This window comes from Capricornis sumatraensis, chromosome 21 (assembly GCF_032405125.1).
Source record: "Capricornis sumatraensis isolate serow.1 chromosome 21, serow.2, whole genome shotgun sequence".
NCBI lineage: Eukaryota > Metazoa > Chordata > Mammalia > Artiodactyla > Bovidae > Capricornis > Capricornis sumatraensis.
In genome coordinates, this window is record NC_091089.1 from 35,923,666 (window position 1) to 35,950,507 (window position 26,842).

The 26,842-nt window shown below is 38.9% G+C and overlaps 1 protein-coding gene across 3 annotated transcripts; it reads right to left on the minus strand.

The window, feature by feature from the left end:
• Nucleotides 1-4,817: 4,817 nt before the first annotated feature.
• On the minus strand, nt 4,818-26,041 carry RIOK3 (RIO kinase 3). Of its 3 annotated transcripts, none has more exons than XM_068993597.1 (13): nt 25,870-26,041; nt 20,109-20,224; nt 19,317-19,414; nt 19,116-19,223; nt 18,820-18,929; nt 17,495-17,638; nt 16,710-16,837; nt 11,944-12,141; nt 10,555-10,714; nt 8,907-8,987; nt 8,729-8,818; nt 7,766-7,873; nt 4,818-6,915 (listed from the first exon to the last, which is right to left on the minus strand). In XM_068993597.1, the coding sequence occupies exons 1-13, from the start codon at nt 25,930-25,932 to the stop codon at nt 6,808-6,810; spliced, it is 1,512 nt and encodes a 503-aa protein (XP_068849698.1). In that variant the 5' UTR covers nt 25,933-26,041; the 3' UTR covers nt 4,818-6,807. The 3 variants fall into 3 exon arrangements, with proteins under 3 accessions (XP_068849698.1, XP_068849697.1, XP_068849699.1); XM_068993596.1 differs by having other exon boundaries at nt 19,317-19,462; XM_068993598.1 differs by lacking the exon at nt 11,944-12,141 and having other exon boundaries at nt 19,317-19,462.
• Between the last annotated feature and the right edge of the window lie 801 nt (nt 26,042-26,842).

Here is a 26,842-nt window from a genome sequence, read left to right on the forward strand (position 1 = left end):
TGCCTGGAGAATCCCAGGGACAGGGGAGCCTGGTGGGCTGCCGTCTATGGGGTCGCACAGAGTTGGACACGACTGAAGTGACTTAGCAGCAGCAGCAGCAGCATATGAGGTGCCTGGGGTGGGTAGCCTTTTCCTTTTCCAGGGGATCTTCCCAACCCAGGGACTGGACCTGGGTCTCCCACATTGTAGGCAGATTCTTTACCATCTGAGCCACTGGGGAAGCCCCACGAAGTGCCTAGAGTACCTGAAATCAGAGAAACAGTAAAATAGTCATTGTTAGAGATCGGGAGAATGGGGAGTGTATTCTTAGATGGATGTGAAGTTTCCGTCTGGGAAGATAAATTTCAGAGATGGATGGTGATTATGGTTGGATAAAAAATTTAAATGCTCTTAATCTCATTGAACTGCATTTAAAGAATGGTTAAAATGGTAAATTTTATGATACGTATATTTAATCACAGTTTAAAAAATAAAATTCAGAAAAAAGAGAAAAAAATGATTTAACTGTTCAAACCAGAGAGTTATTAACCATTAGTGGTCTCAAATACAGGTCTGTTTGATTACTCCTGCTGTTAACTCCCTTTCTACACTGCCTTCATAAAAAATCAATACACTGTCATTTCAGAAGCTATCTGTTAGGTCCTAAATCTTTTCCAGGCTGCTGCTGCTGCTGCTAAGTCGCTTCAGTCATGTCCAACTCTGTGTGACCCCATAGATGGCAGCCCTCCAGGCTCCCCCATCCCTGGGATTCTCCAAGCAAGAACACTGGAGTGGGTTGCCATTTCCTTCAATGCATGAAAGTGAAAAGTGAAAGTGAAATCACTCAGTCGTGTCCGACTAGTAGCAACCCTATGGACTACACCCTACCAGGCTCCTCCGTCCATGGGATTTTCCAGGCAAGAGTGCTGGAGTGGGGTGCCATTGCCTTCTCCGTTTTCCAGGCTATTTCCAGGCTAAGCACCTTCAAATTCTTCGGCTAATTCACATACAAGATTTCCAGACCAATTCTAGTTGCTTTCCTTAGTATACATTCTCATGCTTGGATCTTTGACAGTAGCCATTCTCAAATTTTTTGGCCTCAGGACATCTTTTTACTTTCAAAAATTATTGAAGACCTCAGTGAGCTTTTGATTGAGTTACATCTATTGCTATTAAAAATGAAAACTGTGAAATTAAAACAACTCTTAAAAAATAACGTTAATACAAATATTTGCGAGTTAAAAATAACTGTATTTTCCAAAACGTCAGTAAGAAAAATGGCATTTTTATGTTTTTTGCAAATCTCTTTAATGTCTGACAGTTCACAATGGTGAGTTCTTGTATCTACTTCTATATTCAATCTGTTGAGACAGCTTGTTTTAGTTGAAGTATATGAGGATAATCTGGCCTCCTGCAGCCAAGTAGTTGAAAAAAGGAGGGGTAATTTAGTGGTCTTTTCAGATTATTGTAGATATTCTTTATGTATGGCTGAGTCTTTTTGGTGTTCACCTGAAACTATCACAATATTGTAAATCAGTTATACTCCAATATAAAATAAAATGCTAAAAAATGAATAAAGATGATTTAAAAAATGCTATGCCAATACCCAACAAATCAATTTCTTAAATGGTAGTTGCAACATGGAATCTGAAACTGCATTAGTGAATGTTTTGTACTGTTACGTTAAAATTCTTAAGTCTTCCTTGAACTTTTTTAATAAAGTATTTACTTATGTTTCTTTGGCTGCGCCAGGTGTTAGTTTGAGCACACAGGGTCTTCCAGCTTCCTTGGGAACGCAGGTCTAGTTGTGGCAGTCAGGATCTTTAGTCGCGGCAAGGGAACTGTTAGTTATAGCACATGGGATCTAGTTCCCTGACCAGGGATCAACCATGGGCTCCCTGCATTAGGTGCAGAGAGTCTCAGCCACTGGACCACCAGGGAAGTCCCTTTCTTGAACTTTGAATCGCTTATACATTGTATTCATTATCTATCCCTCCAGTACAAATGACTCACACCACTGGATGGCTTAAGACCACACACATTTATGATTTAGCAGCTTCCATGCACGAGAGTCTGGGTATGCTTCCCTGGGTAGTTCTGATTCAGGGGACCCCCTGAGTTGTGGTTACAAAGTTGGCCTGGGCCGCTGTCACCTGAAGGTCTGACTGAAGACACAGAGAGAGGGTCTGCTTCTAACCTCATTCGTGCGGCTCTTTGCCAAGGGCTTCAGTTCCCCACTTGAGTCTCTCCATAGGCTTCTGGAGGTGTCCTCAAAAGCTGGCTTCCACCAGGGCAACACGGTCCAAGAGAGAGCAAGGCAGAACCGTATCTTTTTATGAATGAACCTCAGAAGTCACATACCATCCCTTCTGCCACATTCTGTTGGTTAGATTCACTGAATACAATCCACGTTCAAGAGGAGAATTCGCTTCTACCTTTTGAAAGGAGGGGTGTTAAAGAATTTGTGGACATATGTTAAAGCAGAACACTCATAAATGGATGTTGTAACATCATGCATCAGTCACGTGGAAAATATTTGTTCACTGAGTTACATGGATCTTTGTTTTCTTCCTGTGTCTCTTGGCTTGTGGGATTTTAGTTCCCTTACTAAGGACTGACATGGATATATTCAATGTTGATAATCCCATTATGTTTTTAAAAAGATCACATCAGTATTACTACTAATATCACTAGATATCACTGCACACTTATTAGAATGGCTAAAATAAAAAAAACTGATTATACAAAACAGTGGTGATGATGTAGATAAACACTGCAGGTGGGAGTGTAATATGGTTAAGTTTGAGTTTCTAACAAAGCAAAACATGCATCTGTCATTCAAGCCAGCAACTGTACTCGGTGCAAAAACCTGTATATAAATGTTTATAGCAGCCTTATTCATAACAGCCCAAACCAGAGACAATCATCCAAACGTCTTTCAACAGGTGAACAGTCAAGTCTTGGCATATTTCACTCCCAGATTCCTGTCATTTCACGAATCTGACAATTGGATGTTATATCATCAAGTCTTTGCTAAAAACACTGAATAAACTATGCTTGATAGGAAAGTCCTGAGTCTCCTGAATCAAATTTGATAAGTGATTTGCCCGATTTGCTCTGAAGCTAGTCTAAAGCTAACACCATGTTGTCTATGCTCTTCCAGTTTATGGGGTGGGGGAGCAGGGGTGGCAGAGAGAGCTAACGTCCAAAATCCTATTGTTGCATTTCCCTATTTTAATAGCCCTGCTTAACAGTTTTGGTCGTTTTTTTTCTTTTAGAAATTCATGCAAACTCAAGCTGTAACAACATAATTTTAGTAATTCTGTATGTGCAATATACTCTCTTATCATATACCTCCTTCCCTCTTTAAAATAATTTCCCAAATATCTCGGATATTTTTTACCTTAGCAAAATTCTTAACTTGGCTGAAGGAGTAGGATGCCCTTCCCACCCCCACCCGCCAAATACACTTTACATTTATCTGCCTGGGGTCATGATGCATTAGTCTGCTTGGGCTACCACAGTAAAGTACCACAGACTGCATGCTTAGAAAACAGAAATTCATTTTCTCACAGTTCTGGAGGATAGACATCCAAAATCAAAGTGCAGGGTTGACATCTGCTGAGGCACCTGTCCTTGGGATACAGCCACCTTCTCCCTGGTCCTCACACGGCCTTTCCTCTTACAAGGACACCAGTCCTGTTGGATTAGGGCTCCTATGACTTCACTTAACATTTACACCTTCTTAAAGGCTCCGTTTCTAAATACAGTTGTCATAATTGGGGTTAAGGCTTCATATGGATTTAGGGGAGAAAACATTTAGTGGAACAGACTTCAATTGCTCTGTCCAATATTTGTCTTATCCTTTTCCAAATTTAATACAACCTGAAGATGAAATAGGAAATTAGTTGTTTTTGTACTTAATATATTAACACTTTAAGCAATAGACGCCTCTGTTTCTTCCTAATAAACTTTCCAAACCCTTTTTGGTGTTTCCCACATTCTTCATAAACTTTGGCTCATCATCTAGCACTTTGCCCAGACACTGTTTTTATGGTTTCGCATCTAACGTTCTAATTATATGTTCTTTCCCTCCCAGAAGTCGGTAGAGAGAAAAAAAAATTTAGAGCTATAAGTAGTAGCTCACTCATTTATTCTGTAATGAATACCCTACTTCCTCCTCCATCTGCTGTGTTTTTATCTTTTCACTATATTTGGTCTTGACTCCTCGAAGAATTAGCTATGTTTGGGAGAAAGTTGGAAAGCCAAAAGTGATGCTGTTTCCAAATGTAACCTTTATTTATGAATTGGGAAATAAATATGAAATCAAAGAATAAAAACAAGAGGCTTTGACAGGAATAAACTGGTATCTTCAAATATAAACTTTGAGAAATTAAATCATTCATAAAATGTCTTCAAAAATAGAAATATTTAGGTTTGAAAGTACAATCAGAAGAGATTTTCCCTAGGAACTTCTAAAGTGTTGGAAACTGATCAGAAGTTTTCAAAAGGTTCAGACAACAATCTCTTCTGATGCCCAGAGCCTAAACAAGCAACACTGTACAGCCTCTAATGTATCTTAGGGCCTTTGTCTCCTTCATCTTCCTTAGGGCTTTACCATGATCAACACTTCACCATCAGCTGCCTAGCTTCATCTCACTTTCTGTCCAAAGATTTTTTTAAAAAAGAGAATACAACATTTGCTGAGAAGAAACAATATGGCATAGATGTATGCCCCACTGCATGCAGTGATTTTTGGAATTCAAGGAGGCATTTACTTCAGCACTTCTGGATTTCTGTAATATTTAAATGTAAGTAAGCATGCATGTCTTAGTTTTGTAAGCAGAAAAATGGATTTTTTTTTTTTTTGGTTGCTCCGTAACTTCTGACCAGGAATTCAACCCAGGCATTGAAAGCAAGGACCTAACCACTGCCAAGGAAGTGGATTAGATTGTCAGGGAAGTCCCTGATTTTCTTTTTTTTTTAATAAAAGGAAACTGAGAAAAAATTATCTTGTTGAAATAAAAATTCTCTACACATAATCTTATTTTGATAATTTATCTCATATTCATATATTCACTTCCATTAAAGTGAGGCAAAAGATCCTTGCTTCCAGATTTTGTTATTTCCCATCTGTATTTGACTATTTAGCAAATCAACATTTTTCCACGGTGTGAGAAATTTACTCTTAGCTCTGCATGAGAGGAAAAACCTATTTGTAATGTGAAATAGGTCATTTAAAAGTGAAATTTAAAGATGGGAAGTTGGGGGGAGGCACTGCTTAAAATAGCACTGCTGAATTTAAACAGGAGGGTTAATGTAACTCAATGCCAGGACCTATGTTAATATAAGGAACAGGAAGAATACACACAAAGAACCAATTCTAAAATGATCTCTTCACTTTTAATTCCTTAAAAAGCATGTTCACAGCACACTCCAAGAATGCCATACAGCAGCTGTTTGCTGCTACTGTCAAACAGAGTATGTCAGAAAACAAAATAAAACAAAATTTAATGGTTAATGGTTTTTAAAATTAGTTCTTTAAAATTTCTGTAAAGTCAATAATTCCCATTTAAATATTTGTTTCATAGTGGTAAACATTTCATGAAATGCAATGAGTAGCCCCAAATCACACTTCTCTGAAACACAATTAACAGTTATACAACAGAAACAAAATAAATATTTTTCTAGAGAGAACGTATTTGGCATTTTAAAATAATGTTGTGTAACTAATATTCGGATTTTACTTTCTACGAACGATTGTGTTGTTCTGAATGAGCTTCAGTCTTTAATAGAGTCAGTGTATTTCGCCTGCATTAAGAAGTGGCACCCCAACAGTACTAAAAATTATTAAAAGCGAGATCAGGCAGTTTAAATTAGTTGGTGATTTGGTATCCAACTTGTTCTGTATGTACTTTTCATCCTTTGATTATATAATCTTTCTAGGTAGCCTGCTATATTTCTTTCAAAATCAGTAAGTATACAGCTTGAGTGATGTGTAAACTGAACTTTGTTTCAATGACTTCATTAAAAATGTTAAACATGGTTGAAGATTTTATTCTATCCTTCCAGATAATTTATATTTTCATTATAAATGCAGAGCAGCTGCACCATGAGTTACATCCTAATCATTTCACCTAAATGTAGAAAAGCTGGAAGTTAAATTTAAAAACTGTGGATAGTTGAGAAGTACTTATTTATCTCTTTCAGAAATTGATGATGCCTTTTTCTTGCATATGAGTGTGGGAAAAGAATTCATGATGTACCAATAAAAAGCACTCTACTTCTGTCAGCCATTCTGAAACCAAATTTCCATTTACGTCACCTACTAAAGAGAAGAAATTTCCCTTTAGAATCATGGTCACAATCTGGAAAAGGAATTAAGAAGGGCTAATTTTAGGCCGATAAAATATTTGAGGAAAGATGCAACACAAAAGAGGGAGGTGAGAAAAACCAAGTGTGTTGTGATAAATGTCTCCTTTGTAAACACAACTGTCCCTTCCTTCCATATTTGGAAATGTTAAAAATTCTCATCAAAACATTTTATGCCACAAATCCTGTAAAATCAGCTTGATTTCGGCTAGATAACCTGTAGCTGTTAAGAACTGTATTACCCTATTCATATCATGAGAGGTAGTGACATCTTTTTCTCTCAATGCTGAGCTAAAAATTCCACGCATCTGGTATATGGGTTACAAGGGAAAAAAAGCACAGAAGCACCATTGTACACGCCTCATGTTTTGATATTTCAAGTCACCCATAACTTCATTTGCCATTGGCAGCTGAAAATTACCAGTGTGTCAACACTGAAAGCAGTGGGCATTAGTGCTATTCATCATATAAGACTGGTGGACCTCCGTCGTCTTTCAAAAATGAAGCAGCTTTCCTTCCATTCTTCTGAACATGATCTTCATTCATTTTCTCCAAAGCTTCTATCTGTAAAATATATACATTGAATCCATTGGTCAAAATGCTACTTCACAGAAGTCATGCTTGAGATTGAACTGGTATTTTTACTCTCCTAAAACGACATTCCTAATGACACTGGACTTGAATCAGAATTATAGTGTGTGACACAGATCACAGTGTGATACATACGTGTGTTTTTACTTGATTATGTTATCAGGATTGATGCTAAGTGTCTTTATCAAGCTAGCCACTGGCATCAGATAGGTCTTACGATATAATCTATACAGCTTTCAGGGAACAAGAAAAAGGAAATCCCAAAGTTGACTCAGCAGCAGCAACATCAAGTAACTGTCCTGAACTAAAGGCTAAACGTACCAACTTCCCGTCACTTCTCCTCTGGCCTTAGACTCCAGCATGGCTTGGCCAAACTCAAGTCACAGTGGGGCTTTCTGGAACAGATTTTACAATCATTCTCTGCTTTGGTAGGTTGTTGGGAATAATTTGCTACTGTTTCACATTTCGGTTTTTGTTCAGTTTTGAGAGACATTCCCTGGAGGAAGGGATGGCTGGATGGCATCACTGACTTAATGGAAGTGAGTCTGAGTGAACTCTGGGGGTTGGTGATGGATAGAGAGGCTTGGCGTGCTGCAATTCATGGGGTCGCAAAGAGTTAGTTGGACACAACTGAGCAACTGAACTGAGATCCACTGCAATGACTGGGTATTTCCAAGGAAGGATCAAAAACATCTCAAGAAAAGAAAAATCTCTAATTTTGTTTCTGAGGGGATGAGAGGATAAACTCAGCTCTGGGTTTCATTATCTACTCCATCCAGCTCCCCACTATCAGCGAGGTGAAAAACAGCCTTACAACACTTACCTCAGCTAAGAAATCAGCTTCATTGTCTGCCGAGATGTTTAAGCCTGAAACAGCATTGAAGAGTTCTCGTTCACCAAGGGCTTCTTTTACTCCTCCTTTCTGAAAAAACTAGTAAAGAAACATGAGAAAGTCAGCAGAGATATTAGCCAGGTTCTCTCAGAAACAGCAAACAGTGTACTGTAAGACACTGGGGAATTCCCTCCATAATTTTTTAGCTGCAGATGTTTCCAACTCAAATAAAACTGCGCTCAGGTTCTACTTGCTTACTGTCCTCTCACACACGTGGGCTGTCTTCTCGATTTAATAATAAGTCTGTCATATTGCACCTTCTAAACCTGTAAGTATGAGTGGTATATATAAAATTGCTTGGCATTGCTTTAAGTAGACACAAAATAATCACTAAATTTCATGAATTAAACTCAGACATTATTTCCAATGAAGTTGTTCTATCGTATTTAGAAAGAACATTCCTATCTGAATCTGTTGCTGACAATTCATTTCCTTCAGAAAATAGCAAACAGATGTGTCTCAACTCTGTGATGACTGAGTTTTCCTGCCCTCGTCTATTCACTCTGCCTCAGAGAAACAGTGTCCAGACTACACCACTAGCAAGACTCTCTCAGTAACAATGGTGGGAAGCATGCAGGGTTGCTATAGTTCAGCTTCCCTTAAAGCACTGTGCATGGATTACATGTCTACTTGACAGCTTAAATATTTAGAACCAAAATAAAGCTTACTCTCTCAGAAATTTAATTCATTGGCCCAAATGTGAGGCATGCAATCAAATTCTTGCAAAAAATGAAACCTGACAAATCAATCTTTGTCTCTTTATCGTGACAGCAAAGAGGAACTAAACTCTTCCTTTAACTTCTAAGAACAGTGTCTTCTTATTGGTGTTAGGAGTCAGAAAAATATTTCAATCTATTACAGCCCACCCATAAAAAAGACAATTTACATTCCCACCTGTGAGACATTCCTACAGTCACGAAACAAGAACTCCAGGCCATGAGGGTGGGTTGGTTCTACAGACTGACTGACATCAATCAACCAGACCTATTTAAATACACAGCACAGTGATTTCTTTATAGTCAGTCATTTACATCAAGTCACTAAGTCTGAACATGAACAAAATGCTCCTCACCTTCCCAGCATGCCAGAGCATGTTGTACTCACTGAGGTCGGCGTGTACAAGAGTACATTCGTTATATAAGTGCTGCATCAACTGTGAGGAGAAAGGACAGACATTTAGGACATGAGGAACCATTCTAAGTTACTCATACAACTAAAATATCCACATCAACCAATATTTTCCAGAAAGAGCAAAACCAGGGTAAAGAACTTAACTTCTTTTTTGTGCTACAGTCAAGGCTGTGCCTTTTTTTTTTTTTTTTCAACCTCAAGGAACAATGGGAGAACAATGAAACAGTGGAAGAGATATGACACTCTACTTCCCCGCCCATGTGACAGTAATGCTATCAGGAAGCCAAAGGGCAGACCTGGATTCCCACGTATGTGAGAGAGCTGTGGTCACCAGGGGACCTAGGCTTACCCTTCATAAAAGGGCAAACATCTCACTGAGAGTTCCAAGGGGTGCACACAACTCCAAGATAAAAAGTACTTCCTGCCAGACATGTGAAAAAGAGACAGTCTTCTAAATTAAGTGGTATTACATAATATTATATATACTATATGACTAGTGGTAATCCCTAGCCTTAGAGAAGTCAGCACTAATGTTTGTTTCCCAGCTTTAACAGAATCAAATATGAAGTTCATCACTACTTCATCTCTTCCCCAGCCACACCATGGCCAAAAGAAACCAGAAAGGTAGGCTTGATTTTCGTTGGCTGTTTTCCTACTAAAGGCAGAGAAAACTGGACTAACTCTCTAGCCATATCTTAAAAAAATTAATTTGGATAACATGTTCATATTCACATCAACTGCTGCATGACATGAGAGCTCCACGCACACACTGTGCTAAAAACATTTCTCCGATTCAATTAAAAAAAAAAAAAAAGTGAAGTCAAGTCACTCAGTCGTGTCCGACTCTTTGCGACTCCATGGACTGCAGCCTACCAGGCTCCTCCGTCCATGGGATTTTCCAGGCAAGAGTACTGGAGTGGGGTGCCATTTCCTTCTCCAGAGGATCTTCCTTACCCAGGGATCAAACCTGGGTCTCCCTTAGTGTAGGCAGACACTAAACCATCTGAGCCACCAGGGAAGTCTTACAAAACAGAGGCATAACAGTATCAGGAGCAGTTTCTTGAGCTAGAAGTCTCCCAGACTGAATTTGGTTGCTGTCCCAAAACATAAATAGCTTCCTCAAGACTCCTGACATATGCCTTCTAATGCCTGCACAGATGGATAAACCACACCTCACCATCTTCTGATCATTACTTCCTTACACTGAGAGTGAATCTGCTTCCTTCTAATTTCCCAACACTAATGGTTATTTCCTTCACTGTTTCAAGAAGGCATACAAACTAACAAGGCACTGTATCTGCCAAATATAGCAACCTCAAATTTTATTTAATGAAGTTTTATGAATAGCTTCTGGCTTCCATGTCACTAACACTGACCCTTCACTTGATGCACTGGTCCATGATTTTTCTAAAACAACTCAAAACACACGCATATTGATAGAAAGACCACTATTCAATATTAACATTCCTTCACAAACTTCAGTTTGTCCTCGTTATAACGCCTTAAAATAGTCCTGTTAGGAATTTTTTTAGTTTACAGGAAGTATTTTTAAAAATTGGTATCTGAATGCTCTGTATGGCACAACTTACATGAAGAGTTTGATAGTAGGCATCTTTCATTTCTTCACTGCTGAGCTTTACTTCTTTCAATTTAGGGGCTGGAACTTGATCATGGCCAATAAAAGACATAACTAAAATGTGTTTCTTGAGTAGTACAACTGTTGGACAAGGAATTCCAGCTCTCTGCATCCTACACAGAAAGAAAAGATCAAGAAGGTAAGGATCAGCAGGAGAGAATATTTCATTCATTCAACAAATATCTAACGAGGTCCTGCAATGAGCTGTCACTGTGTTCCACTCTGGGGAATGTTGGAATGCAAAGGCAGTATGACACAGCCTCTGCCCTCACAGAGCCTGTGGCCTGGTGAAAAAACAGATGAGTGAGGAGATGACAACAGCACAGCGTGGTACGGGCACTGGCAGAGGTGCGGGTGGGCGGCATCGAGGAAGAAGCGGGCAGACAGGAACCAACCAGGTTCAAACTGTGGGGAGGCGTGGTGTGGAAGCTGCTGTGAGATGCAGAGGCATCGGGGTGCACAGTCCACGTGGGGGTGTGTGTGTGTAAATCAACACGGTTCGTTGATCTTGAGTGGGAGCAAGGACAAGTGGGCTGAGCCCACAGAGAATGGCTGGCTCCGCGTCACAAAACAGCTTTGAACTTTACACTCAAGACTATGGGAGCTACGGGAAAACGTTAAGAAAGGCAGTGATGAGATCTTAGTAATACAGAAAACAACCTGTAGGGCAGAAAGGTCTCTTGGGAAATTATCCTAATTAGAAGTCCTACTAAATACAAGACTTGCAACTAATAAATATGGATAATTATGTTTGAAAACAAACAACTTTAGGAAAATCAAACTAAAATTAAAAGCTTTTAATAGTTCAAATATAGGAAGGTTTGTAAATAAGAAAGATTATTAGTCAATTTCTTGGCTGACAAAACAATTTCCTTGATAAATTCTGCTTTGAGAATTGGGCAACAAGTCTAATAAATTAAAGCAAATGCAATCAGGCTGGTAAAATCCTGCCCTCACCAAATTAACAAATATTAGATGGGATAAACCTTTCCTGAAACAAAAAAGGAAATTATTATTTATAATATGCCTAACTGGAAGCTGGAAAAGATAACATTTAGATATATGACAAAATATCTTTAGTAGAAAATGACTTAATTTCCCTCAAACTTTACTGAGGAAAAGAAAAAACAAAATGGATTTTTCACCCTATGAGTACGAATTCAGGTTATATGCATGGAAATGCTTTCTTATAGAAGCCCTCCTTAAATACTAGAATTTCAAGGCCTTTCATGCTTTCTACAAATGAGTTTAAAAGAAAGCATGGGTATTTTTGCCAGGCTGGTAGACTTAATACAAAGAGGTGATCACCCAAGATGACTTCCAGCACAATGATTTTCTTTACCTTGTGAGATTGTGCATTTCTTTTTCTGCCCACATGCGGATGATCTTACGCGGATTTAGTTTACTGAAGCGATCTTTAAACCTGAAATCATCTTTAATATATTTGTCACGATTCTTAAACTCATTAAGGGTTGTTTTAAATACCTTGATGGCACATTCTGTAGGTATAACTTTACTATCTTCCTTTCCATCCTCCATGCTAAGTGGAAGAAACAAACATTAAGTCAGTGTCGGTTGCCAGGTAAAAAACAACTTCAAAATAAAAAACTTTATGACATCAAAGAAGATCTATCTTCTCTGAGAATGGAAGCCTTGGGGTGTTTTGTTTTTTTTTTAAGCCTCCACGTTTTAGGTCTTAAGAAAACCCTAGCTTTTAGCTTTTTTAATAAGACACACTTTCAAATAAATTGTCCATGGTTTTCAACAACCCATAATATAATCTTCATTTAATGACTATGGAATTAAACTTGAACAATGAAGACCTATACACTTGCCCAAAGTTTATTCAAATTTCCTTAATGAATTTTTTCCCTTTTTTTTTTTTCATACACTTTACAATAGGCTGCAGTCTGCCTGGAGTCCCTCTCCCTTCCCACAGCCAACCCCACAGTACAGACTGTCCACTCTCACTTTCCAAACACACACCAGCAGTCTCCTACTCTTCATCTTCATCACTTGTTAGTCTGACCAAAGTCATCTCTCAACTATCACCACAGCTTTCTAACTGATCTGTTTCTTCTCTTGCCTGACTAGAATTCATTTCCCACACAGCAATCTGAGTAATCCTTTGAAAATGAGATTCGAATCTGAGCTTTGGTTCCCACTGCACTGAAAAATCAGACTCCTTACCCTGACTTACAGAGTGTTGCCTGATACACCCTTTGCTTCTCCAGCCTTCTGGCTCCTCCTCACACACTACACTCCAGGGAAATTGGCTTTCTTAATCTCCCAAAGATACCAAGCTTACACCTGTCTGAAGGCATTAGCACTAGCTGTTCTTTAGTCTGGAACGTTCTTCCTTCTGATGTGATACTGAATCCAGGTGTGTCATTCAAATCCAGGTTTAAATGTCACTTCATCAGAGGTTTCCCAGTCCTACTGATAAAAAGCAGTCACCCAGTCACTATGACATCACCCTGTTTTATCCATTTGCATGGCACTTATCTGATAGTCTTGGGAGGGGACTGGAGGGAGGGGTGGGAAGTAGTAGTCTATGAAAGCAGGGACCTCCCTTGTACCAGTCATTGCTATAGCCCCAGTATACAGAAGATGCCTGGAACATGGCAGCTGCATAAACACTTGGTGAATGAACGAACCAGTTTTCAGTGAGACAGAATAGAGATTCTCCCCAAGGAAGAAATGATAAATTAAAGATGTTTTAGACATCTCTGGATTTTGAGATAAGTTCTCTGTCCCTGAAATAATTTAACCATAGGTAGATAAGGCCCTATCAAAAATACTACTGAGGAGATTCCTCACTTGCAAGGTCTCCAGGAGAGAATCTAATTTATAAGACTCATCTTGTCATTCTCCTACTAAAAAAAGCTTCCATGTTTCTCAGTAAATTACACAACCCTCTGCCGAGCTTTTAAGGTCCTCCTTACCAATTTCTGGTTTGCTTACACAATTTTATACCTTATTACCTCTAAATATGTAACTCCTAATTTTCTGTCTAATCTCATAGTCTAAATTTCAATCCTCCCATTTTCAGCACTCCCTCCTCCACTTTTTTTTAAAGAATTAAACTTTACAAATAAAGGTGAACTTTCCTTCGATTACCACCTGTGGTAGTTAGTTTCATTCCCCATTTCAACTCTTGAGACAGTCACAATCATGAATAGTACTTTTTTAATCTTTTAAAAAAGATACATATGTATTAAAAAAGACCAACCTATGTATGTTACATTCTGTATCACTTTTACCAGTTCTTACTGTAATGTCCTCCTCCTGAATATACCACGTTATATCCTGAAAAAATCTAGCACATGTTACTATTCAAATAACTTGATTACTTGGTCAATGTGAGCATGACAGAACCCAGAAGAGCTCTGTGGCAGGCAGGACCTACAAGGGTCCCCAAGAGCCCAGTCCCTGGTGTACATGCCTGTATAAGCCCCTCCCTTGAGTAGATTACAGCAAAAGTGATAGTACAGTCATTGCCAGGATTATCTTCCATCCTCTAAGACTCAGTCTTAGTAGACCCAAGGCAGAGAGTTTCCTGATTATTCTGAGATGCAACCTGCTGTACAAAAGGGCTTCATGACTAGAACTTACAGGGGCCTCTAGGAGCTCAGAGCAGTCCCTGGCTGGCAGGCAACCAGAAGGTGGAGACCTCTGTCCTATAGTCACAAGGAACTGAACTGTGCCTAAGGAAGAGGACCTCATGCTCCGGTTAGGAACACAGCCCAGCTGACATGCAAGAGTGCAGTCCTGGGAGACCCTAAGCAGAGAACCCAGCCTGCCTGAACTTGATCAACAGGAACCATAAGATAATACATAGGTGTTGTTTTAAGTTGCTATATCTGTGGTAATTTGTTATGTAGCAGAGGAAACTAACTTATACTTTAAAATATATTTACTCTCAGCTATTGAAAACCAAATGCTCTCTAGCTTTACTAACTTACAAATGCCAAAGTATAGATTATAATTCCAATTCTACAATAAGCAAAGGGAACCCACTTGTTCTATCAAAGGATCATTAAGTTAAACAGAAAATGGAGAAAGAATAAACAAGGAAAATGGCAAGAAAAAGAAACCCAAGTGGCCAATACATGTGAAAAAAAAAAACCAAACCCTAATCATTCTTAATAAATGCACAACAAAACACTAAAAAGGTACTTTCCATCTTTTACATTGAGAAAAAAATATTAAGTTTGATAAGACTAGGCACTGATGAGAATGAGGGAAACAGGTTCATACTGCTTACTGGTGGTGGCATAAACTGGTTAACTGTCTTATTGGGCAATCTGGCAACACCTACTGACATTCAGAATTGTGCAACCTGCAGATCTAACTAGCTCACAGGGAAAAGTGTATTTGCTCCACTATTAAAAAATAAACAAATTTAAGATTTCTGGCCTTCAGTGTGACACATAAGAAAAAGTTTTTTTAAAAAATTTTAATGAATAACAGAAATCAAGAAACATTGATTGATATAACAGCCTGCTCAGTGGGCCAAACAGTGAGCAAAATCTGGTACTCTCTTTTCGGTAAGGCCTTCCACTGTTTAACAGAAAGGGGAAAAATGCATGTAGTCTTTGCCCCAGCAATTCCAAGTGTTAGGAATTTAGCTTAAGGATTTATTTGCAAAAGCATAGCAAAGCTTATGTACAAAGATGTTCCTGTATATTCGTAGAGTGGAATGTTCTACTATAAAAATGGTATGATACAAACCAGTAAACTAGAAGGACTTGAGAGATACATTAATTGAAAAAAAAGATGCTGATAAAAACTTCTAGAAGACTAGACCAAAAACTATTAATAGTGGTAAACTTTAGAGGAAAAACCTGTGGAGGCCACAGCTGGTAAGATGAAGGCTACTTTCATTTTAATCCTTTTTGCAGTTTAATTTCTATTGTGAGGAACTTTTCATTTTAAAATAATTTGTGCCATTAAGTTATGTTTGCCTGATCTCAGGGAACCCTCAGCTGAAATTTGGAAAGAGGGCAACAGAGCTTAGAGTAAAAAAAAAAAAAAAAGGTTTATTAAGAGTAATTTATACCAGGTATAATCAAATATGATCTCAATCACCCCAACTAAAATCCTATGAAGGGAGGGTGAATTTTCAAGTAAGTTTAGTAGACTGCTCCAGATCACATTGCTTAAAAAATGTTGAGTCATTTTAACCTAACATTCATTTTTATCCCTTTCATTTTGGAACTTAGTGTAATTCAATACATGATTTTATGTGTATGTTGCATCTAGAAAGGGAAACAAGTTAAATAAGAAAACCAAAGGCAAGTACTTGAGCAGTATTGTTTGAATCCCTTTAAGTATATAATAAATACCTTCTAAAGCTAAAAATAACTAGAATAATCTGTAATCTATTTTAACAATTTTGTTTATAAACACTGCTAACATAAAGGATTAGCTGAGCTAGTAAGCCTTGATGAACTAGTAAGACTTCAAAGCTAAGTAACCAGATGACATCATATTCCTGGTTTGCACATTCTCTCAACAGGCTCCATGTTTAAAATGTTTTCTCTTCCTCATGCCATCCTTTATTCGACTAAGATCTCGTAACAAAAGTAAAGTGGGTAAGATCTAAAATGACAAAAAAAGCTTTAAAGACATTTCTTTAAGTATAACCGTCCCAACTTGGTATCAGAGTCCCATAGAGAAAAGTTTTGAATCAAACTCAGGCTCAAATTTTGCTATGCCACTACAGCTGCCTGTATGATATAGAACAATTACAATAATATGAAAAATAATATGTTCATAGAAAAAAGACTTGAGGAGTCTACACAAAATTATTACCGGTTCTCTCTTGATGGTAGAATTGGGATGACTGGGTTTTTTTTTGGCCACACGGCGAGGCTTGCAGGATCTCAGTCCCCAAGATCAGGGACTGAACCTAGGCTACAACAGTGAAAGTATTGAATCCTAACCACTAGACCACTAGGGAACTCCCTTGACTGTATTTTTCTTTTTGTGTCCCTATATTGCTGAGACTTCCTAAAAAAACACTTTAAACTTTGATCTTATGTAAATTAAGAACAAGGGACTAAGCTTTGGTTTATATCACGGTATTGTTTTCTGCTTATTTACCTTCCTCCATATGCATGAAAGACAACAGATTCCTTTCCTGTACTAATACAGCCAGTGATCGTCTCCAACATTCCAGAGTTGACCATTTTATACATAAGTAAACGTGTCTTAGGATCAACTGCTTTTTCCTGCAAAAGATAAAGTGCTGTAAGTGAAAATGACTGGAAATCACAAAACATTTTCTGAGCCATTCCTAATATCCAACATTCAAAATATACACTTTTTAAAACATTTATTGTTCATTTACTTAGATGTATATATAACAGGCTCTTAAAAGAGGACCGTTAAGCTAACATCCATTCCTATAACTCTACTGTCTCTGAAAGTGAATATCTGAAAGAACTACTAAAAATCAGACTCTAGCTTAGTCAAAGTTTTATCTCCAAACTTTAAATAACTCTCCTGATGTATCTACCATTAGTTGTTTTTCTAAAAGTTTAAAAATTATTCTCAAGATACTAGACACTAACTTCATTAATTACAACATTATAAACCATTATGTTATTATAAATATGTCATGACAGAAAACAATTTATCATATGCAATGAAAGCAACATAGTCCAAATTAATTATGACCACTGAAAGGCTAGTCTTGAGTAACTGATTAATAACCATTACATGAAATCTGAAAGTCAAATGGCAAAGCTACTTGGGTTTTATGCACATCTTTGATTTGAAAAGTCAATCTCATGAAAAAATATCAAACATGAACTTCTGTCTTGTTTTTTCCTCCAAACGTGAAGTTTTCCAATATGAATCTTTCCATTAAATGTAAGAATACTTACTGCAGTAGAATGCTCCTTTTTCTCATGGAGGCGGGCACTTCGACGTTCTTCTGAGTAGGCATGTTGTTTTAAAGCATTGAAAACATGGTTTGATAGTTTTAAGTCCATTCCAATTCCATCTCCTACCTGAAACCCAGGTGCAAACTGCCAAAATGGAAGAGAAAAATCAGCATCTGAATACTTTAACATGGGACAGAGATAAACAGTTTTACTTGGATTAGGTTCCCTACTCAATAGATGATAATGCTATGAAAGCAGAATCCATAGACATTACAGAGGAAAAACCAAAATAACTCAGCAGTGAGCTCAACAGAAAGGGAAACAAGGCTTTTTAAAGAAATTTCATCCCAAAGGAAGGGAGGGTTTATTTTATGCATGGAAAACAACCAAACACATCTAAAAACTAAGGTATTTTAGCATATGCTCTGAACTTTGCTTTTATATCAAAGGATATATTATATTTTGAAATCACACCAAGTCTTACAAAAAAAAAAAAACAATTTCACAGTCAATTATTTTTGAAGAGTAGGATAAAACAGCAAGCTATGCTCACACCATGACAATTAAGCCCAATATGGAAGCCACTAGCCACATGTGGATGTTTACATTTAAATTATTAAAATAAAATTAAAAATTCAGTTCCTCAGTTGTACCAAATTTCAAGTACTCAGTTGTCAAATATGGCTACCATATTAGATAGCACTGGTACACACAGTGTGTGGTATTATCACAAAAAATTATACTGGACAGAGTTGTTCTAGAGTCAGATCTAGATTATTTCTAGAATTTAATAATATGTTTAATAAGTATTTTTGTTCTGAAGTCTAAATGTTTTATATTTACCATGATATTTGTGAAGGAGGAAAAAAATGCCATTTTTTCTATTTTTCAAAAATCACATTTTGTTTCTGATTTTGCAAGCGTAGGCACAAGAAAAAAAATTCAAAAATTACAGCAGGGTGTACAGTAGGAAGGGTTTCCACCTCCCAATGTTTCCCTCCAATCGCCACGGTTATGTTTCTTGGGTATTTCATGGAAAACTGAAGAACGTTACTTTCATAAGAACAGTTTCTTAATTTTAGAATCAATGTCAATCAAACTAGTTTTCTTAATATTGTTGGAGAATTTTATTCTGAGGTACAATATATTCTCATCAGTGGCTGAGTTTCCATGGTGTTGCTGTACTGTCTTCTAAAATATCTCTAGAAAGGATGAAGGATATTTTTAGAAACTTAAGATAGTGTATTTAGAATCCTATGTTTTTAACTAACCCTAATAAAACTTTAGGATATTTATGATTCAGGGGAACCCTTTCTGTAACTTACATTTTCCATTCTGGCTGTGTTCTTTCTCCCACATACTACTTCATCGTGTTTGGTCGTGATGTCTTTTCCTTTTCCAATAAAACCCTTTTTGGGGGTAGGAACTGGTTTTGCTAAAGGTAATTAAGACAAGTCAAGTATGTAAAAATAGCAGAGACTAAATTGCTGCATTCACTATTGTCTGAAAAAGATATCTGAATCTAATAGTAAATTACCAAATGAGAGTCAAAGATAAATATACAATACTTAGTCCTCCTGTCTCCCCATTCTATGCCCCTAGAAGGTCAAAGCCCTGATACCTGGTCTGTAGGGGTCATCACGAGTGTCCTGCCAGTCAACCTCATCTTCAGAGCTATCACTGTCTTCGTAAGGATGCACTTTTCGATAATTTTCAAAGGAAATGGAAACTTAAAAAGGCAAAAACAGTTGAAGATTTATTTAGGGCCCATTACAAGCATTTCCTACCACCCAATGGGGTTGTCACAATAAGGTCATAGTACCTTTGCTATCTCCATTGAATTTTTTTTCTTCACGCCTAAGCTGGGCATCATATTCTCTGTCAAACTCCATCTGTAGCATCTGAGCCAGCATTAGGTCACTGGAAGTGTCAATGTTTTCTCCAGTAATAAATGGTCCTTCAGCAACACTATTCAAAATAAGGCAATATAGACTAATATAATGTGCTGGTGTAAACAGATGCTACCAATTTTGGGTGACGTGTGCCTTTTCAGTGTTAACACTGTATTGAAGAAACAATGGAAGAACATTACCAAACCCTTCACCCTCTCTTGCCCAGCTGCCCTCTGACCAACAGCAGGCACCTGTGAGAGCACACAGCAGGCACCTGTGAGAGCACCCAACAGGATTAAGGGAGCTTTAAGAAACAGAAAGCTAAAGGGCCTATCATAAGAACCAAGCAGACCCCAATTCATTTGTTCTGTGTTCTGATCAGAGGGGATGACGTATACATGGAAAGACAAACTACAAACCCTTAATCAAAACTGTTAATCAATCTATTTGATTATTATTTGTTAATCTATTTGATAACAGAGTTCAACTGCTGCAGTAACTGAAACCCAGAGAAAGTGAGCAGTTTGCCCAAGATAATACTGAAAACTAGTCACAAAATTGGGACCAAAACCCAAATATCAGTGAACTCCTAAAATGGTGCTCCTTCTATTGCACTGCTTTTCTAAATCTGACTCATTTGTCATGACAATCCCTAATCAAATCCTAAGACTTGGCTATGGTCAGTTGCTAGGTCAAATAGATTCTTTGTGACTTTTACTTACGCAACTTCAGGAAAAGCGGCAGCTTCTTCTTCTAACTGCAATTCTTTGGCCAACTGCTCACTCATTACATCAGACAAAGAACAAGATATTGTATTTTGAGGGGTAGCCCATGGACACTGTTTAAAAAAAAAAAGGCAATTCAAAATAATGAAATTAAAGTGACTTCCAAACTTGGAAATAAGGTTATCTTTTGAGAATTAGAGGAGTTAAATAAACTCAAAAGGAATGTTTAGTCTTTTGCAGAAATCATCTTGAAGGTAAAAATAGCTCCTAGCTTAAATCTAATCAAAGACACACCTAGACTATGACAGCCAAGAGCACTTTCCAGCCTGCTTGGTGGGATTGTCCTTATAGTGGAGGCGAGCACAGGCTAAGCCAGCATCACCTGACTAGCTACTGAGTTCATGTGATGCCCCTTGTTCTGATATCATGCTCACCAAGCAACTTATACTTTGCTCACCTTCCACTTATAATTTGGCTTCCTGGGTAGATTCTCTTAGAGGAACAGGCTATATCAACTACCACAATTCAAAGCCCACTTAGAAGCTACACTTCCTTCTAATTTAAGCAGTAAGTCTTCAACAAGTAAATAGTGTACGGCAGCCCCTTTCAAGATAACCTGGGATAAGCTAAAACAAAAAAATACCCCCAGCAGTGACAAACAATGAACCCTATACTTCTGAACTTTAGAAGTTGAGAAGTGGATTCCTGAAACATTATTACTAGAGCAAAGTAGTATTCTGTGAGACTCTTCAAGAACAGCTGGCCGGTCAGCCCTCCTCAATGGCGTCACCATCTCAGCCTGTCTGCAATGTGTATAAACTGCAGCTTTATTTCACAATTCCTAATTTTTGAGGGGAGAAGCTTCACTGAGCAGCAGCAAATGATTCCATCACACTCATGACAGTCCAGTGATTAAGACCATTAATACTAATAAGAGATCTAAGTATCTCCTGAACTTATTCTCTATCCCCTTTCTGAGGTGTCAGCCTCCCATCGCTGGGTGACTCACTGTAAGAGCCCCCTAACTCTGCCTTCTGTTTGCTTCCACTCTCCACACCACAACACAATGGTTTTTCTAAAATGTAGATTTGACTGGCTCAGTTTCCTTATTAAAGTCCTTTTATCGCCTTAATGTTTCCCACTGCCTTCAAGATAAAGTCCAAACTTTTCTTAACCACTACCACTCCTGAGAGTCTAATTTAGAATAGCATGTGATGGTAAGTGTTTTAGCCAGAGTCCAGCACAGGGCTTCAGCTAAAGAGGCATTCGAGTTCTTTACTGAACAGGCATCAAAAGGAAACCTGGGGATATGTCAAGGAACTGCCAGGGTGTCCCTAGGCTGGAGAGGTCTGATATCTTTCTACACTGCTCCTAGGTTAAAGTACTCCTCCCCACCGTGCTGTGAGCCCCTCTGCCCACCCACTTCTCAGGCTTCTAGTCTCTAGCTAGCAGTCAATTAATTCTCCTAAGATGTTAAGACGTCTGTGGACAATCTCTCAGAGAGGTAAATGATGAAAGGCAGTCACTGCGTTATTTTGGAGGCAGAGATTTACCTACTTCCAAGACAGACTGAATGGGAAAGGGAAACGAGCAGAGACTGAGAGCACCAACAAGACACCAGGACTGCTCAGTCCTGCTGACCGCGCTCCTAGGAGCCTGAGGCTCTAGAGCTGGACTTCTCTGCACCCCTGCTGGCCAGCTCAGCTGGGCCACCTCACACTGAGGTTTCTTCCTTGTGTGGGGTAAATAAGCAAAGATTTCTGAAAGTCTGCCAACTTCCATACTTTGAAATCACATCTTCAAACCAGTTGCCCAAAATCCCTCCTTAAAATGTTCCAGGCTGTGAGGGACCGCTGCCAGGCATGGTAGCTCTCCACAGGCTCAAGTGGTCACCATCCCGAGGGGGGACTAGAAAAGGCACTGGGGCCCCTTCTCCAAATGGGCACTATAGGGTGAATGGAGGGGAATCTTCTTTTGTCATTTTGCGATTCTTCAGGAAGTCATTGGCTCCCTCTGTCAAATGTTTAAGGAGATAAGAATAAAAGGCCTTTGTTCTACCCAAGCAATCTGACATCATTTCCCACTACTGCTTTCAACAAATTAAATTCACCAGGGCATCAAGATCTGATGGGAAACTCCAACCACTTCTAGCTAGTTATTCTGCTTTAAGTGACATCTACCAAGCCCATCATTAGCTCCCTGCCTCCTGTTCGCTGAGGACCCCTGACCTACCCTGTTTTCCTCTCCTGGGAAACTGCAACCACTGAATGCAGCAATGTGGGGTCTTCACAGTTACTATCCTCCCACACCTGGCTGGCTGCAGATGGGAGGGAAATCATTCCCCCTTCCTTCTACTCTTCAAGATGCATCACAAGCTGCCCATCTCGCTTTTTGTTTCTTTTTAAAGATTTTACTGCACACAACCACAGGGAAAGAATCAACTTTAAAGCAAAAAACAACAACAAAAAAATCAGCAAACACGAAGGAGGTACATAATAACAAAAATTCTGTCCTCAACTTGAAGCCAGTCAAGGGAACCATAACTCACAGGAAAGTTCCTTTTCTGCTCATGCAGCTGGAAGACATAACCTAGGCAAAATATTTAAGTGGGTAATTTTACTTCTCAAAACAAGGATTTCTGCAAAATGTGATCTGAGCCTATACAACAACACTACTTTTTTAACTTTCAATTTTAGAGTATTTTTAGAGCAACAACAACAACAAATCACCAAGACTGCAGAGTCGCCAGAATCCCTATACCCAGCATCTCCGTGTAAATACTGTACGTGCGACACAATTAATGAGCTCAATCATTAATTAAAGCCCATACTTCATTCAGATTTCCTTAGCTTCCTCCTAATGTCTCTATTCTATTCCAGAACGCCATCCAAGATACCACATAACATTTAGTCATCATGTCACCTTCGTCTCCTCTTGGCTGTGAGCTTCTCAGACTTTCCTCCTTTTTGGTGACCTTAACAGTTCTGAGGAGTACCACTAATCCAATGTTACAGCTCTTTCCAACAGAGCTACACACTTCCTCACTTTTACGTACAGTATGTCCATTCTCCCTTCTTGGAATATTCCCTAAAATTCATTGCTCATAACAGCAGCTTGGCATTTTGTAACTGGGGACCCCCAAGTCCCTTCCAGGGTGTCTAAGAGGTCAAAATTATTTTCATAATAGTTCTAAAAAAGTTCCCACTCTCATTCTCTCAAGAGTGTAGAGTTTTCCAGAGTCTGTATCAGGTAAGACGGCAGCACTCTTGTGGCTACGAGAATGAGTGCCTGTGAACTGTGTTCTCCCAAAATTTCAAAGGTAGTGGGTTTAGAATATGTGAATTTTAACTATAGGATGCACAAACAAGGTCCTGCTGTGCAGCACAGGGAACTATAGTCAATATCCTGTGATAAACCATAATGGAAAAGAACATAAAAAAGATGCATGTATATGTATAACTGAATCATTTTGCTGTACAGCAGAAATTAAACACAACATTGTAAATCAACTATACTTGAATAACATTTTTTTAATGTGCATTTTTAAAGATTAACTCAGTTCATTCTCAGTGTGTCTACCGTGCTCTTATTACCCATCTGCAATTATGCCTGCTAAAATCCACCTATTTGTAAGGATGGATTTTCTTCATATACTTTAACTGATACATCCTGCAACAGACTGAAGAAAAACGAGCTATGAAAATCCAGCTGTCTTCTACTAAGTTACTACATTAAAGAAATTTGCAAAAATCCAAAATACTACTTCACTAATTTTTCATTTTGGAAAACAGCTTTTTTTTTTTGTAAAACATATTATTTATATAAACATCATGATTTACATCACTTAATAAAGTTTTTCAATATCTCAGTTTTAATTTCTGATATGATAAATATCAATCGATATAACCAATATAAACAAAAGTTCTTGGAGTTCTCAATGGTTTTTAAGAGTATAAAGAAGTCCTGATGGAAAAGTTTTGAGAATCATTAGCCTTTAACATTCTTTCCATTTTCCAAGGTTTTCCTCAAATCTCCACTTACTCCACACAGATTTCTATAATCACTTCCATCTTCCAAGAGGTTAGAGAAGGAAATGATACTTGCAGTGTGATACCTGCAGTGTATTTTTATTGGTTCCCCCAGGAAAATGCTGTCTTCTCAACAGAACATCAGTAAACCCCAAGATGATTTTTTATTGCAAGATGAAAATGAAATTTTATAGTTCTGATGATGCACACTTAAATGAAAATATGACTGATGTCAAATATTTTATTATTGAATTCGTTTTGGAAGTGAAGTTTGTTCTGAGCTTAGGTATTCTGAGCAAAGTTTGTCTCATCTGACATTTTTATAAGCTTTACAAGCTTACCTGGAGAATTTTAACATGTATAGTATATATTTATTAGTGTCTTTCTAATGACTTGTGCTTTTACATCTACTGATCTTGACCTTGTAAACAAAGCTTTGATAGGGAAAAAAAAAAAACAATGTAAAAGACAGATGTAACCACATTTGCCAATTAAATATCCTAGATTCTCCTTATGGTTGTATGAGAACTTTTATAAAAATTTCCTTTACAGTACTTAATAGCTCATACTTCCCCCACTTTTTGTTAAGACCTGGTATGAAGATATTACTAATAAGATTAATGAGTGACCCTTTAAATGGAACAGATGTTCTGTGTGAACACGTAAAGAAGTCGGTGAAATGGGTAAAGGTGGTCAAAAGATAGAAACTTCCAGTTAACAAAATAAATGAGGCATGAGATGTACTATACAGAATGACTAGTTAATAATGCTGTACTGTATATGCGAAAGTTGCTAACAGAGTAAATCTTAAAAAGTTCTCATCACAAGAAACAAAATGTAATCCTGAATGCTCACTAGACTTATTGTGGTGAGCATTTTGCAATATATACATGTATCATTATGTTGTACACCTTAATATGTTGGTAAATGTCCATTTTATTTTTAAAAAATGAACAATTAGGAAGCTAAAAAAGTTGGATTCCTTCACAACTTTAATTTGAGGAACACAAAATCTCAATTGACCTACTTCTGCTTTCAAGAAAACCCTCCATAAAGTGGCAAAAGAATTTTTTCACCTTTCTAATGAGTGTCATGAAAAGCAGCAGCCCGAAATCAGAAACCAAATGTTAAATGAGCATTTCAGTTGGCCATTACAGGAAAAAGCATAAACGTTAAAACTCAGACACAACCATCTTACAGTTTGTAAACACTTGAGTATTAGCCTGGAGGGGAGGAAGGGTGCGCCTGGACTTATCTCCTAAACTTACTACTTCAAAAACAACTAACTGCCCAAGTAGGATGACCACACTTGACAAGTTAAGGAAACAGCTTTCTCAGCCACCTTTCCGTCTGGCTTTCTGTGAATAATTGGGCTGACTCATTTGGCTGGAGAAAAACAAGTTCGTGCTTGCCTTCCCTCAAACGTCAGCATCTCTAAGCGAGTCCCGCCCAAATACATGCTACGGGGGTTCAGAAACCAAGGTGCACAACTAACTAGACAGAGATCCAAACCGGGGTGGCCTCTGGTAGCCCGTGCCCCTTCCCTGCCTCTCTCTCCCTGACACCCGCAACCCCGCCGCCCGTCCTCCCTTTCCCAGGCGGTTGGTATTCAGCCCAAAACTTCCCAAGTCGCCTGGGGAGCCGCTTCGGCGCCTGCCATCCTCTCCGGATCCTCCGAGAGGACCAGTCCAGGAGGCTAGGCAGGTGCGTCAGCCCCGACTGCCACTCACCTTGCTGGGTCCCCAGGCCGCGGCTGGCCCGGGCTCAGGGGATGCCACTCTGACCAGATCCATGTAGGGGAAGAAGTTAGCGACGAGAACAGAGTAGAGAGGTGGAAGGACCGGGAAGCAGCTCCGCCGAGGAGACAGGCGGGAGGGCTGGGACGGCAGGGTGCTGGTGCCGGAGCTCAGATGACAGATGGCGGCGGCAGCGGCCGCGTCCGGAACTAGACCGCTTCTCTTCCGCCTTTTACGCCGGTACGCTCGCTTCCGATTGGCCACCTACCGGGGCTCCGCGTTAGGTCACCTTTCTCCGCCCTAGAGGACCGCACTTCCGGTCGCTGCTCTGGCCGGAGGCTGGTGGTCACTGTCGCTCTTTCCTAGCAGGGCAGCTGCCGGGTGTGGCTTCCTCTGGCCAGGCTCTACGGTGACCCTGAACCACTTCTTTGGCTGCGCGAGAGGGCAGCTGGATCAAGTTAAACGGAATCAGAGTGCGTGGACTGTAAAACAAGCAGAACAGACTCTCTGTTCATTCATTATTTCCCCGGGTGGATTCTAAACTGGGATGAGATGGGAGACAGAAAATGTCAGGTTTACAGAAGAGAGATAGAAGGTTCAGCTTTTCATAACGTGACCGGAAAAATCCGGAATAAGTAAATCTATGAAGACAGAAATCAAACTGGTAGTTGCCAGGGAACAGGGTTGGGAGGAGGCAGACGAGGAGTGATTGGTTGAGGGGTAAAGGGTTTTCTTTTGGGTGATGAAGCGGTTTTGGAACTTGTTATCGTTGATAGTTGGACAGTATTGTGAATCTGTACATTGCCACTGAATTTTACACTCTGAAATGGTTACACTTTACCTCAGAGAAGGAGTGTGTGAATGAATCGTTTAAGTGTTTTAGGGGTAAAGCAGATACTGGCTATTCTCAGATCAGAGGAAACCACAGTGAAACAATGATGAGGACAAGGTCGGGAAGCTTAAGGGA

What these genes read in the sequence shown, in the direction of transcription:
- RIOK3 (XM_068993596.1), bottom strand. Translation starts at nt 25,932, where the DNA reads ATGGATCTGGTCAGAGTGGCATCCCCTGAGCCCGGGCCAGCCGCGGCC. An exon ending in ATTCAATGGAGATAGCAAAG is followed by an intron (nt 19,224 to 19,316) that starts GTACTATGACCT and finishes TGCCTTTTTAAG; the next exon opens with TTTCCATTTCCTTTGAAAAT. An exon ending in ACTGTAGGAATGTCTCACAG is followed by an intron (nt 7,874 to 8,728) that starts GTGGGAATGTAA and finishes TTTCTTTACTAG; the next exon opens with TTTTTTCAGAAAGGAGGAGT.